This window comes from Rhinoderma darwinii, chromosome 1 (assembly GCF_050947455.1).
Source record: "Rhinoderma darwinii isolate aRhiDar2 chromosome 1, aRhiDar2.hap1, whole genome shotgun sequence".
Taxonomy (NCBI): domain Eukaryota; kingdom Metazoa; phylum Chordata; class Amphibia; order Anura; family Rhinodermatidae; genus Rhinoderma; species Rhinoderma darwinii.
This window is the reverse complement of record NC_134687.1, coordinates 259,922,352-259,937,194: the sequence shown is the minus strand read 5'-3', so window position 1 is coordinate 259,937,194 and position 14,843 is coordinate 259,922,352. Positions and strand designations below refer to the sequence as shown.

Genomic DNA, 14,843 nt, shown 5'->3' with positions numbered 1-14,843 from the left:
ACCCATTCCCGCTTTAGCCGCTTTTGACCTTCCTGACAGAGCCTCATTTTTCAAATCTGACATGTTTCACTTTATGTGGTAATAACTCCTGAATGCTTTTACCTATCCAAGCGATTCTGAGATTTTTCTCGTGACGCATTGGACTTTATGTTACTGGCAAAATTAGCTCGATATGTTCAGTATTTAATTGTGAAAAACACCAAAATTTTGCGAAAAATTGCAAAAATATGCGTTTTTCTCAACTTAAATGTATCTGCTTGTAAAACAGGCAGTTATAACACACAAAATTGTTGCTAATTAACTTCCCCCATATGTCTACATTAGATTGGCATCGTTTTTTGAACATCCTTTTATTTTTCTAGGACGTTACAAGGCTTTGAACTTTAGCAGCAATTTCTGACATTTTCAAGAAAATTTCAAAAGGCTATTTTTACAGGGGCCAGTTCAGTTGTGAAGTGGCTTTGAGGGCCTTATATATTAGAAACCCTCAAAAAGTCAGCCCATATTAAAAACTTCACCCCTCAAAATATTCATATCAGTATTTAGAAAATTTCTTACCATTTCACAGGAAAGCAAAGTAGAGGTGAAATTTACAAATTTCATTTTTTTTTTGCAGAAATTAATTTTTAATACAATTTTCTTTATAACACAAAGTTTTACCAGAGAAATGCAACTCAATATTTATTGCCCAGGTTCTGCAGTTTTAGAAAATATCCCACATGTGGCCCTAGCGTGTTACTGGACTGAAGCACTGGCCTCAGAAGCAAAGGAGCACCTAGTGGATTTTGGGGCCTTATTTTTATTACACTATATTTTAGGCACCATGTCCGGTTTGAAGGGCTCTTGCGGTGCCAAAACAGTGGAAATCCCCCAAAAGTGACCCCATTTGGGAAACTACACACCTCATGGAAATTATCTAGGGGTATAGTGAGCATTTTGACCGCACAGGTTTTTTACAGAAATTATTGGAAGTAGGCCTTGAAAATTAATATCTACATTTTTTCAAAGAAAATGTAGGTTTAGCATTTGTTTTTCTCATTTCCACAAGGACTAAAGGAGAAAAATCACCACCAAATTTGTAAAGCAATTTCTCCCGAGTAAAACAATACCCCACATGTGGTCATAAACGGCTGTTTGGACACACGGCGGGGCTTAGAAGTGAAAGAGCGCTATTTGGCTTTTGGTGATCACATTTAGCAGGAATGGTTTGCGGAGGCCATGTCACATTTGCATAGCCCCTGAGGGGAGAAAACAATGAAAATTCCCAAAAAGTGATTCCATTTAGGAAACTACAATTCTTGAGGAATTCATCTAAGGGTGTAGTAAGTATTTAGACCCCATAGATGTTTCATAGAATTTATTAGAATTGGGCAGCGAAAATAAAAACAATCCTTTTTCTTCAATAAAACGTAGCTTTAGTGCAAAATTTTTCATTTTCTCAAAAAAAAAAAAAAGAACCCAACATTTGTCAAGCAATTTCTCCTGAGTACGGCAATACGCGGTTCACCGCGTGCAATAAATATAATATTTTGATACCTGAGGTCGTTACGGTCACGGTGATACCAAATATGTATGGTTTTTTATTTTTTTTCAATAATAAGAGGACTTGATAAAACGCAATCCCCCTTTTAATCTTATTTTATTACTTGCAACTTTTATTGTTTTCAAAGTTTTTTATTTTTTTCACTTTTTTTTTATACTTTTGCAATGTATTAGATCTGTCAGTTATTCACTGCCAGCAAGCCGATTATGCTTCGCCTGCCGGCGGTGCCTAATTGGCTTCCGTAATGGCAGAGCAGGAGACCATTGTGTCTCCTGTTGCCATAGCAGCAGTCACCAGTCCAGATTGCCTGTTAGGGCTGGCGATCTTCTAGTAACCGCTATGATGCAGCAATCGCTTTCGATTGCTGCATCGAAAGGCTTAATGGCAGGGATTGGAGCTAGCTCCGGTTCCTGCCGTTACAGGTGGATGTCAGCTGTAACATACAGCTGACTTCCACCGCTGATGACGCCGGATCAGCTTCTGACCCGGCGCCATCTTGTCGCTGGTTACGGAAGCCGATCAGGCTCCGCTGCCGGGCGGATCTTGACTGGTTTCCGTGCTAGGCAGACCGGGAGGCCAGTATTAGGCCTCCGGTTGCCATTGCAGCCACCGGAACCCCGCAATTTCATTGCTGGGGTTCTGATGAGCTGCAAACACCTTAAGTGCAGCACTCGCGTTTGAGCGCTGCACTTAAGGGGTTAATGGCGGGGTTCAAAGCTAATTTCGGTCCCCGCCGTTAGTCGGATGTCAGCTGTAAGATACAGCTGAGATCAGACGATGATGGCACCGGCTCAGCTTCTGAGCCGGTGCCAAACATTTGGCGTATGGGTACGGCAATTTGCGGGAAGTCAATGCTTTGCATGGCGTACCCAAACGGCAAATGTCGGGAAGGGATTAATAATGTGGAACGTCCTTAAGTAGTTTTCCTTTAATTGGGCACACCTGGCAAACTAATTATCACAGGTGTCTGAGATTGATTACAATGATCCAAAGAGCCCTAAGGCTGGGTTCACACTACCTATTTTCAGACGTAAACGAGGCGTATTATGCCTCGTTTTACGTCTGAAAATAGGTCTACAATACGTCAGCAAACATCTGCCCATTCATTTGAATGGGCTTGCCGACGTACTGTGCAGACAACCTGTCATTTACGCGTCGTCAACTGTCAAACGACGACGCGTAAAAATACAGCCTCGGCAAAAGAAGTGCAGGACACTTCTTTCAGATGTAATTTGAGCCGTTCTTCATTGAACTCAATGAAGAGCAGCTCAAAATTTACGGCTGTCAGAGAAGCCTCGCAAAATGCGAGGAGAAGCAATTACGTCTGAAACGAGACAGCTGTTTTCTCCTGAAAACAGTCTGTCATTTCAGCCGTAAAAGCCTGCTACCGTGTGCACATACCCTAAGACACAATACCATCCATGAGTTTCATTGAAAAACTAATAATTAAATGTTTATGACACTTAAATCCAATGTGCATAATAATTTGGAACACGGTGTACTTGGAAAATCATGCGTAGAAGCGTTCTTTAGTGGATGTTCTTGAGCAATGCTGAAGAATACCGTTTATCCCTGTAAATCGTATAATGCGTATTGGTTGAAGTGGTGTGTAGCCATGTTTATTGGCACATTATTTGCTTTTACCGCCAGGCCATGAGAATTGTGTCTCTGGACAGCAAAGCCAATTCTGCCTGGCATGTGACTCGCAACCGCAGCAGCCAATGGGTTTATCTACTTGAGTCTGGGTCTCCAAAGATCCCTTTTAAAGCTCTTTTTCTTTTCAGTGTGCTGCCTTGAAGAGGCCTGTTCTCCCTACTGAATTTGGTGCAAAAGTCCCAACTACTGTTAGACAGCGTTACCTGAATCTATTCATTGATGAGTGCCTGATGTTCTGTGCGTCGCAACAGGAAGCGTTTAACAAGGTGAATGCGATATTCTATTTTTAAAGCAGATTAATGCTTATTTTCAGTTATATCACAATGTTCTCTTTGTTTTGCAGGCACTAGAAGAGGAAAAAGTCGTTTACGCTCGTAGCAGTAGTCGTAACATTTATCTTAATGTGGCAGTCAACACTCTGAAGAAACTTAGAAGCCAAGGATCAGAGAGAAAAGCTGCTTTTCAAAGTGCGTAAAGAGTATATTAAGCGTTTTTAAAGGATTCACATTTTTATTTACAGTAAAAATGTGCTTTGAATTCAATATGTAAGTGAACAGTGCAAAGAGATTCTGTTAAGGCCTCATGCACATGACCGTAGCCATGTGCTCGGCCGTGATTTACGGGTCGGCCAGCCACGGAGTGTCAGCCGCCCGCAAATCGCGGGCTGTGCACATGGCCACGGCCATTATTTTCAATGAACCCGTTCTTTCTGCGGTCCGGGCTCTGGGGCCATGCACGGACCGTGGAAAGCACGGTTGTGTGCATGGTCCCATAGGAATGAATGGGGCCGCAATTCTCCCGTGGATTTTCGGGGGAATTGCAGCCGCAACAGCACGTTTGTGTGCATGAGGCTTAGAGTTTTCCTATTTGTTGCGAAACTGTGTAGTTACATACAAGTAGAAGTCTCTAGCTCGATTAAATTGGAAAAAGGCTTGTGCCTTGCTGGAGAGGGATGCCCTTTATAGCCAATTATTATTTATCTGTTTTAGTATTTGAGATTAAATCGCAACAAAGAATAGAGTGGACTCGTAGTTGAGTGCACTGAGGGGAGTGCACCCCACACACCCCTCTCTCCAGTGGCTGATGCCTGCCATGTATACATGCAGATAGAAGTCAACTGTCAGTCACTGGTGAGGGGAAGGCTAGGGGGAGTGCACCCCTCGTGAATACAGCGGAATCATAACGAAGTGTCTGCTGTATGCCTTTTTAGTCTCGATTAGCCAATTGGCACTACATTTTTTTGGGCTGTTTCGGCTAAGGGTATGTTCACACGCAGTGTTTTCAGGCATATTTCGGGGCGTTTACGCCTCAAACGCCTGAAAAAACGGAAGCTGAGCGCCTACAACGATCTGCCTATTGAAATCAATGGGCAAAACAGCATTTAGTTCATACGGGGCGTCTTTTTATGCCTCTGTTTTAAAAAACGGAGCGTAAAAAAACGCTCCGTAAAAGATTAGCATGTCACTTCTTGAGGCGTTTTTTGTAGCTGATTTTCCATTGAAGACTATGAAAAACGCCTCAAAAGAAGCTCCAAATTAAAAGAAGCTTCATTTTCAGCTTCAAAAACGCTACGTATTTTCAGATGTTTTTGAGTTTGCGTGTGAACATACCCTTATAGTGTGGGAGACTTTTATGCTTTTAATGTTTTACAAGGCAAAACTTTCACTGCATGTATTGTCTCCTTGACAAGACACCTGAGATTGCTTAAAGGGAACCTGTCACCAGCATTTCACCTATTAAACCAGCAATACCTGGTGGTAGTGGGTGAAAAATCACTTCTATATAACCTATAATTATCTTCTTAGTCGGCTCTGTAGCTTTAGTGTTCAGTGTTTTAGTGTTCCCACACGTATGCTAATGAGCAGAAAAGAGTCAGATCTTCTCTTGAAAAGAGTCAAATCTTCGTTTGAAAAAATTCTTATTTTCATTCCTCAAGTCTTCCCGAGTTTACCCCGCCTCCTTACTTTTGATTGACAGCTCGTCGCCTTCCCCAGCACACAAAATCCCACGCTTATGCACTGATGTCCTCTTCTGGTGTGTGCACAAAGGGACGCCGGATTATTACGATAAAAAGCGCAAAATGTTTGCAGACCGTTATTTACAGTCGGGGGAGGAGTTTAGGAGAGGCGATAACGGTAATGAACTTTAGATAGCAGCAGCCAGTGGGGGATAAGTGAATTTCAATAGGTGAAATGCTGGTGACAGGTTCCCTTTAAGCCTTGTTCACATCTGCGGTGGAGGCTCAGTCAGGGGCCTCCATCGCAGATCTGGCTTAAAATACCGGAAACCATAAAGCAGCATGCTGTGCTATGGTTTCCGATTAAAACCATTAAAACCCGACACAACCCATTAAAGTCAATAGGTTCCGTCAGCTGCTGGTGGTGTGTGTCGTGTAATGGAACAAACACTTCTGTTTTTTACGTTGTTCTGCTCTGATGGAGCAGAACAACGAAATACCGAATCCTGGTGAAAAACCCAGCCTTACTGGGAGAGGGGAAAAAAAACAAATAACCGACGTTTAAAAGGCCTCTCTCTTTACCACCAGTATTTTTACTTTCGTCTGGAGCTAAAAGCTAGAAGCTCCTCTACCACTTCCCGCGTTTGGACATACCATTATGTCCTAATTGAAGTCTTCTAGCAAAAAAATTACCTTTCAGTTTATTATCATGCTTTGGTATGCGGGTATATCAAAGCATTACAGAGCATACAGTCCTATGTATGGTGCTATTAAATATTAACCCCTTCCCTCTTAAGCCACTTTTGACATTCCTGACAGAGCCTCATTTTTCAAATCTGACATGTTTCACTTTATGTGGTGATAACTTCGGAATTATTTAACCTATCCAAGCGATTCTGAGATTGTTTTCTCGTGACACATTGGACTTTAAGTTACTGGCAAAATGTACTCTATGTTCAGTATTTAATTGTGAATAACACCAAAATTTAGCGAAAAATTGCAAAACTTAGCATTTTTCTCAATTTAAATGTATCTGCTTGTAAGACAGGCAGTTATAACACACAAAATTGTTCCTAATTAACATCCCCATATGTCTACTTTAGATTGGCATAGTTTTTAAACATCCTTTTATTTTTCTAGGACGTTACAAGACTTTGAACTTTAGCAGCAATTTCTCGCATTTTCAAGAAAATGTCAAAAGGCTATTTTTACAGGGGCCAGTTCAGTTGTGTAGCGGCTTTTAGGGCCTTATATATTAGAAACCCCCAAAAAGTCACCCCATTTTAAAAACGTCACCTCTCAATGTATTCAAAACAGCATTTATAAAATTTCTTAACCCTTTAGACATTTCATAGGATTTAAAGCAAAGTAGAAGTGAAATTTACAAATTTCATATTTTTTTGCAGAAATTTTTATTACAATTTTATTTTTATAACACAGAAGGTTTTACAAGAGAAATGCAACTCAATATTTATTGCCCAGGTTCTGCAGTTTTTGGAAATATCCCACATGTGGCCATAGCCTGCTGCTGGAATGAAGCACCGGCCTCAGAAGTAAAGGAGTACCTAGAGGATTTTTGGGCCATATTTTTATTACAATATATTCTAGGCACCATGTCCGGTTTGAAGGGCTCTTGCGGTGCCAAAACAGTGAAAATCCCCCAAAAGTGACCCCATTTGGGAAACTACACACCTCAAGGAAATTATCTAGGGGTATAGTGAGCATTATGACCACACAGGTTGTTTACAGAAATTTCTCCCGAGTAAAATAATACCCCACATGTGGTAATAAACGGCTGTTTGGACCCTCAGCAGGGCTTAGAAGGGAAAGGGCGCTATTTGGCTTTTGGAGCTCAAATTTAGCAGGAATGGTTTGCGGAGGCCATGTCACATTTACAAAGAACCTGAGGGGACAAAACAGTGGAAACCCCCCACAAGTGACCCCATTTTGGAGACTACACCAATTGAGGAAATTATCTAGGGCTATAATGAGCGTTTTGACTCCACAGTTTTTTTGCAGAAATTATTAGAAGTAGGCCCTGAAAATGTAGGTTTAGCTAATTTTTTCTCATTTCCACAAGGACTGAAGGAGAAAAAGCACCGCAAAATTTGTAAAGCAATTTCTCCCGAGTAAAACTATTCCCCACATGTGTTCATAACCGGCTGTTTGGATATATACGGCAGGGCTTAGAAGGGAAAGAGCGCTATTTGGCTTTTGGAGATCACATTTAGCAGGAATGGTTTGCGAAGGCTAGGTCGCATTTGCAGAGCCCCCGAGGGGACAAAACAATGAAAACGTCCAAAAAGTGACTCCATTTAGGAAATTACACCTCTTGAGGAATTCATCTAGGGGTGTAGTAAGCATTTTGACCCCACAGATGTTTCATAGAATTTATTAGAATTGGGCAGTGAAAATAAAAACAATCCTTTTTCTTCAATAAGACGTAGCTTTAGCGCAAAATTTTTCATTTTCTCAACAAATAAAGGAAAAAAAGAACCCAACATTTGTAAAGCAATTTCTCCCGAGTACGGCAATACCCCATATGTGGTCAGAAACTGCTGTTTGGGCACACGGCAGGGCTCAGAAGGGAAGGAGCGCCATTTGGAGTGCAGATTTTGCTAAATTGGTTTCTGGGCGCCTGTGGGCCCAAAACAGTGGAAACCCCCCCCGGAAGTGACCCAATTTTGGAAACTACACCCCTCAATGCATTTACCTAGGGGTGTAGATGTTTTGTAGAAATTAGTGTGCACTCGATGTTGCAGAGTGAAAATGGGATTTTTTTCCATAGATATGCCAATATGTGGTGCACAGCTTGTGCCACCATAACAAGACCGCTCTCTAATTATTATGCAGTGTTTCCTAGTTTTAGAAACACCCTACGTGGGGCACTAATCTTTTGCCTGGACATTCGACCAGGCTCAGGAGTGAAAGCATACCATGTAAAATTGAGGCCTAATTTGGCGATTTACAAAGTATTGGTTCACAACTGCAGCGGCTTAGATGTGAAATAATAAAAAGAAACCCCTGAGAAGTGACCCCATTTGGAAACTACACCCCTCAAGGCATTTATTAAGGGGTGTAGTGAGTATTTTCACCCCACAGGTCTTTTCCATAAATGAATGCGCTGCGGATGGTGTAAATTAAAAATGTATATTTTTCCCTAGATATGCCATTTCAGTATAACAATAGGAAAGGGAAGGGATTGAAATGGGAAAAAGAAGGGCAAGAAGCAAGTAGATCAACTGATCTATTTAATTGAATTATTAACCCCTTCCCGCCGGATCACGTATATAAACGTCATTAAAATCGGTGGCTTACCGCCTTTTCACGTAAATATACGTCATGGAGATGAAGCTGGCTCAGGAGCTGAGCCAGCGACATCACCACCGGGTGACAGCTGTATGTTACAGCTGGCACCCTAAGGTATCGGCCAGGACCGGAGCTAGCCTCCGATCCGACCGATTAACCCCTCACATGCTGCGTTCAATAGAGATCGCAGCATGTGAGGAGTTTATAGCCATCGGCACCCCAGCAACGTGATCGCTGGGTTGCCGGTGGCTGCAAAGGCGATCGGAGGGCTAATGCTTACCTCCCGATCAGCCTGTAACGGAATCCTCCTATGCCCCGTCGTCGGTGGGGCCCAGGAGGCTTCCGGTAACATCGGCAAGATGGCGCCGGCTCAGCTTCCGGCTCAGAAGCTGAGCCGGCGGCGTCAGCAGTGGGTGTCCGCTGTATGTTACAGCGGACACCCCGATCTATCGCCAGGAACCGGAGCTAGCTCCGATTCCTGGCATTAACCCCTTCGATGCAGCGATCCATTGTGATCGCTGCATCCTAGAGGTTTGTAGAAAATCGGCAGCCTTGCCATGCGATGGCAAGGCTGGCGACTGCTACCATGGCAACAGGAGCCCTAACAATGGACTCCTGTCTGCCATTACGTAAGCTGATTAGGCCCCGCCCAGAGGCGGAGCCTAATCGGCTTGCTGTCAGTGAACAACTGACAGTTCCAATACATTGCACTACATAGGTAGTGCAATGTATTAGAACATCAAACAAATAGTTGGACATTCAAGTCCCCTAGTGGGACTAAAGAAAAGTGTAAAAAAAAGTGTAAAAAAAGTAAAAATAAAAGTTGGAAAACATAAAATAAAAGTTTCAAATAATAACACAAAACACAATCGCCCTTTTTCCCTTATAAGTCATTTATTATTGAAAAAAATAATAAAGCCATACATATTTGGTATCGCAGCGATCGTAACGACCTGAACTATAAAAATATTATGTTATTTATCCAGCGCAGTGAACGCCGTAAAAAAAAAACCTCAAAAACACTGCCATAATTACTGTTTTTTTGGTCACTGTCTTCCAAAAATTGAAATAAAAAGTGATCAAAAAGTCGCATGTATCCAAAAATGGTACCGATAAAATCTATACCTCGTCTCGCAAAAAAAACAAGCCCTCACACAGCTCCATCGACGAAAAAATGTAAAAGTTATGGCTCTCACAACTTGGCGACAGAAAAAATACATTCTCTTTCCAAAAGTAATTTTATTGTGCAAAAAGTTATAAAAAAGTTCTATAAATTTGGTATCGCCGGAATCGTACTGACCCGCAGAATAAAGGTAACATGTAGTTTATAACGTACGGTGAACGGTGTATATAAAAAAAAAAGTGGCACAAGCTGGGCATGACATTTGACACTGAATTGGCATATCTAGGGAAACTATTTAATTTGTACCTTCCGCAGCGCAATCATTTATGGAAAAGACACGTGGGGTGAAAATGCTCACTACACCTCTTAATAAATGCCTTGAGGGGTGCAGTTTCCAAAATGGGGTCACTTCTCAGGGGTTTCTTTTATTATTTCACATCAAAGCCTCTGCAATTGTGAACCAATACTTTATAAGTCGCCAAATTAGGCCTCAATTTTACATGGTACTCTTTCACTCCTGAGCCCTGTCGAATGTCCAGGCAAAAGATTAGGGCCACATGTAGGGTGATTCTAAAACAGGGAAACACCGCATAATAATTGAGAGCTGTCTTGTTATGGTGGCACAAGCCGGGCACCACATATTGGCGTATCTAAGGAAAAATTCCCATTTTCATTCTCCCACATCGTGTGCACACGAATTTCTGCAAAACACCTGTGGGGTTAACATGCTCACTACACCCCTAGGTGAATACCTTGAGGGTGTTGTTTCCAAAATGGGGTCACTTCTGGGGGGGATCCACTGTTTTGGTCCCACAGGGACTTTGCAAATGCAACATAGGGACCAGAAACCAAATGCAGCAAAATCTGTACACCAAAAGCAAATGGCGCTCCTTCCCTTCTGAGCCCTGCCGTGTGCCCAAACAGCATTTTACGACCACGTGTGGGGTATTGCCGTACTCCAGAGAAGTTGCTTTACAAGCGTTGGGGTTCTTTTTTTCCTTTATTTGTTGAGAAAATTAAAAATTTGGAGCTAAAGCTACGTCTTATTGAAGAAAAAGGATTTTTTTTATTTTCACTGCCCAATTCTAATAAAATCTATGAAACACCTGTGGGGGCAAAATGCTCACTACACCCCTAGATGGATTCCTCAAGGGGTGTAGTTTTCTCAATGGAGTCACTTTTTTGGCGTTTTCACTGTTTTGGTACCTCAGGGGCTTTGCAAATGCGACATGGCCTGCGCAAACCATTCCTGCTAAATTTGAGCTCCAAAAGCTAAATGGCGCTCTTTCCCTTCTAAGCTCCGCCGTGTGTCCAAACATCCGTTTATAACCACATGTGGGGTATTGTTTTACTCGGGAGAAATTGCTTTACAAATGTTGTGGTGCTTTTTCTCCTTTAGTCCTCGTGGAAATTAGAAAAAATTAGCTAAACCTACATAATCTTTGAAAGAATGACGATTTTTATTTTCACGGCCTACTTCCAATAATTTCTGCAAAAAACCTGCGGGGTCAAAATGCTCACTATACCCCTAGATAATTTCCTCAAGGGGTGTAGTTTCCAAAATGGGGTCACTTTTGGTGGATTTCCACTGTTTTGGCACCGAAAGAGCCCTTGAAACCTGACATGGAGCCTAAAATATTTTCTAATAAAAAGGAGGCCCAAAATCCACTGGGTGCTCCTTTGCTTCTGAGGCCGGTGCTTCAGTCCATTACCACACTAGGGCCACATGTGGGATATTTCTAAAAACTGCAGAATCTGGGCAATAAATATTGAGTTGCGTTTCTCTGGTAAAAACTTCTGTGTTACAAAAAAAATAGAATAAAAATGAATTTCTGCAAAAAAAAAATGAAATTTGAAAATTTCACCTCTACGTTGCTTTAATTCCTGTGAAACGTTTAAAGGGTTAAGAAACTTTCTAAATGCTGTTTTGAATACTTTGAGGGGTGAAGATTTTAAAATGGGGTGACTTTTTGGCGGTTTCTAATATATAAGGCCCTAAAAGCCGCTTCACAACTGAACTGGCCCCTGTAAAAATAGCCTTTTGAAATTTTCTTGAAAATGTGAGAAATTGCTGCTAAAGTTCTAAGCCTTGTAACGTCCTAGAAAAATAAAAGGATGTTCAAAAAACGATGCCAATCTAAAGTAGACATATGGGGGATGTTAATTAGCAACAATTTTGTGTGGTATAACTGCCTGTCTTACAAGCAGACACATTTACATTTAGAAAAATGGAAATTTTTGCAATTTTTCACCAAATTTTGGTGTTGTTCACTGGTAAATATTGAATTTATCGACCACATTTTTCCACTATCATAAAGTCCAATGTGTCACGAGAAAACAATCTCAGAATCACTTTGATAGGTAAAAGCGTTCCGGAGTTATTACCACATAAAGTGAAATATGTCAGATTTGAAAAAATGGGTCTGGTCCTGAAGGCCAAAATGAGCTTGGTCCTGAAGGGGTTAAAATTCAGTAAAATTACCGGCTTAGGTATAATATACAAAAAAGGGAATGGGGTGAATGGTCCCTCATTAAAGTACACCCCATATAATAGATAAACCCATTCAACCCATGTCAGTGTATCATGCCCAGCTTATGCCACTGGAGACACACACCCCAAAAATTGTTAAAAGGGTTCTCCCGGGTAGGACGATGCCATATATGTGGAAGGAAACTGCTGTTTGGGCACATTGTAGGGTTCAGAGCGGAGGGCGCGCCATTTGCCTTTTGGAGAGTGGATTTTGCTTGGTAGTAGATTTATTTGTTTTATTGCTGGTGTTTCCATTTATAATGTGGGGGTACATGTAAGCCGGGCGGAGTATATAAGGGGCAGTCAGGTGGTATAATGGGGTAATAAAACAATAAAATGATCCATAGATGTGTGTTACGCTGTGACACAATCCTTTCTGCACAGGCCGGTGTCGCACTGATATATGGCGTCCATTCTTATGCCCCTTTTGGTCCACCTTTGCTGTTTGGGGAATTTTGCTGGGAAAGTGTTGTCCTAGTATAATACGGGCACCCTTCCAGCAGATATGTTTGGGCCCTCCCCTTCCTGGTTCCCTAATTTTAGGTCCTTGATAAATTGCCTCTTGAAACAGAAGAAATGTTCCCCTCGGGCCGGCACAACTGCATATTTTTTATTTCCTGACTTATTGGAGCCTTAACTAATTTTATTTTTTCATAGACTTAGTGGTATGAGGGCTTTTTTTTTTGTGGGCCGAGCTGTAGTTATTATTGGTACCATTTTGGGGTACATGTGACTATTTGATCACCTTTTATCCTATTTTTTGGGAGGCCAGGTAAACAAAAAAACGCAATTCTGCCATAGTTTTTTTAGCTTTTTTTTATACAGCGTTCACCACGTGTAATAAACTACATGTTCACGTTATTATGCGGGTCAGTACGATTCCGGCGATACCTGGTTTATAGAACTTTTTTATGTTTTACAACTTTTTGCACAATAAAATTACTTTTGGAAAAAGAATGTATTTTTTCTGTCGCCAAGTTGTGAGAACCATAACGTTTTAATTTTTTTGTCGACGGAGCTGTATGAGGGCTTGTTTTTTTGCGAGACAAGCTATAGTTTTTATAGGTACAATTTTTGGATACGTGCGACTTTTTGATCACTTTTTGTTCCAATATTTGTAGGGCAAAGTGACCAAAAAACAGAACCTCTGGTATCTTTTTTTTTTTACAGGTTTTTTTCATGCTGTTTACCTGATACCTCAGGTCGTTACGGTCACGGCGATACCAAATACGTATGGTTTATTATTTTTTTCAATAATAAAGGACTTGATAAGAGAAAAAGGGCGATTGTGTTTTATTTTATTACTTGAAACTTATGTTTTTCGAACTTTTTTTCACTCTTTTTTACACTTTTTTTCCAAGTCCCACTAGGGGACTTGAAGTTCCAACTGTCTGATGTTTTTTTTCTAATGCATTGCACTACCTACGTAGTGCAATGTATTAGATCTGTCAGTTGTTCACTGACAGCGAGCCGTTTAGGCTTCGCCTCCCGGCAGGGCCTAATCGGCTTCCGTAATGGCAGAGCAGGAGGCCATTGTGTCCCTGTCAGGGCTGCTTCATCGAAGGGGTTAATGGCAAGGATCGGAGCTAGCTCCGGTTCCTGCCGTTACAGCTGGATGTCCGCTGTAACATACAGCTGACTTCCACCGCTGATGACGCCCGATCAGCTCCTGAGCCGGCGGATCTTGACCGGCTTCCGTGCTAGGCAGACCGGGAGGCCAGTATTAGGCCTCCGGTTGCCATTTCAGCCACCGGAACCCCGGCAATTTCATTGCTGGGGTTCCGATGAGCTGCAAACAGCTTAAATGTAGCGATCAAGTTTGAACGCTGCGTTGAAGGGTTTAATGCCGGGGATCGCAGCTAATTTCGGTCCCCGCCATTACAGCCGGATGTCAGCTGTAAGATACAGCTGAGATCCGGCGATGATGGCACCGGCTCAGCTTCTGAGCCGGTGCCAAACATTTGTCGTAAGTATACGACATTTTGCGGGAAGCACTGGCTTTCCATGACGTATACTTACGACAAATGTCGGGAAGGGGTTAAAGGAGAATTGTCTTGAAAAAAACAAGTTTACAGGCAGCTACATTGATGGAAAAAAAAATGAGGTCTCTCAGATTGGATCAACAAACTTTTTCCCCCATAAAAGGGCTTTTTGTTGTGCTAAACTAGCATTGCCCCATAGAATAAAGTCAATGCATAATTTAAGCCATAAATTAAAGAATTTATTTTTTTTTTTTCCCATTTCCCCCCATTCATCAAAAAGATTAGAAACAATTTAGTCAACCGGGTATATGTACCCCAAAATGGTGCTGTTTAAAAAGTATAACTTTTCCCACAAAGTCCTTTCGATGTCGAACAGAAAAATAAAAACGTTATGACTCTCTCTAGTAATGTAGCGGCCCAAAAAATAAAAAAATTCCTTCGGTCTTTAATGTTTGAATAGGTTAGGTCCTTTAGATATGAAAGGGGTTTGTCTCACTTTAGACATCCACTTTAATTACCCTCTGTTCCTGAAAGTAATAAAATTGATTGCAAACCTCAACCTCAGTACTTAGCAAATTCACTGGTTATGTCCAGATAGGGAACATCTCTAAGGTGGACGTGCCTTCGCAGATTGCACAGCCCGGTTCTCTGTTTCCCCAGTTTTACTCCTCTAAAGCTTGCCATGCACGCTAAATAAACTTTGGGTGAACCCACCGATTTTGGCAGGATAGGTTTATGAGCTA

The 14,843-nt window shown here is 41.6% G+C and overlaps 1 protein-coding gene across 3 annotated transcripts in view; it reads left to right on the top strand.

The window, feature by feature from the left end:
- REXO1 (RNA exonuclease 1 homolog) overlaps positions 1–14,843 on the top strand; it is a 296,453-nt gene that overhangs the window by 118,669 nt on the left and 162,941 nt on the right. For all 3 annotated transcript variants that reach the window (XM_075863701.1, XM_075863706.1, XM_075863713.1), the window contains exons 6-7: positions 3,328–3,465; positions 3,543–3,666. In XM_075863701.1, the coding sequence (XP_075719816.1) occupies positions 3,328–3,465; positions 3,543–3,666 (262 nt within the window). The remainder of the gene's footprint in view (positions 1–3,327; positions 3,466–3,542; positions 3,667–14,843) is intronic.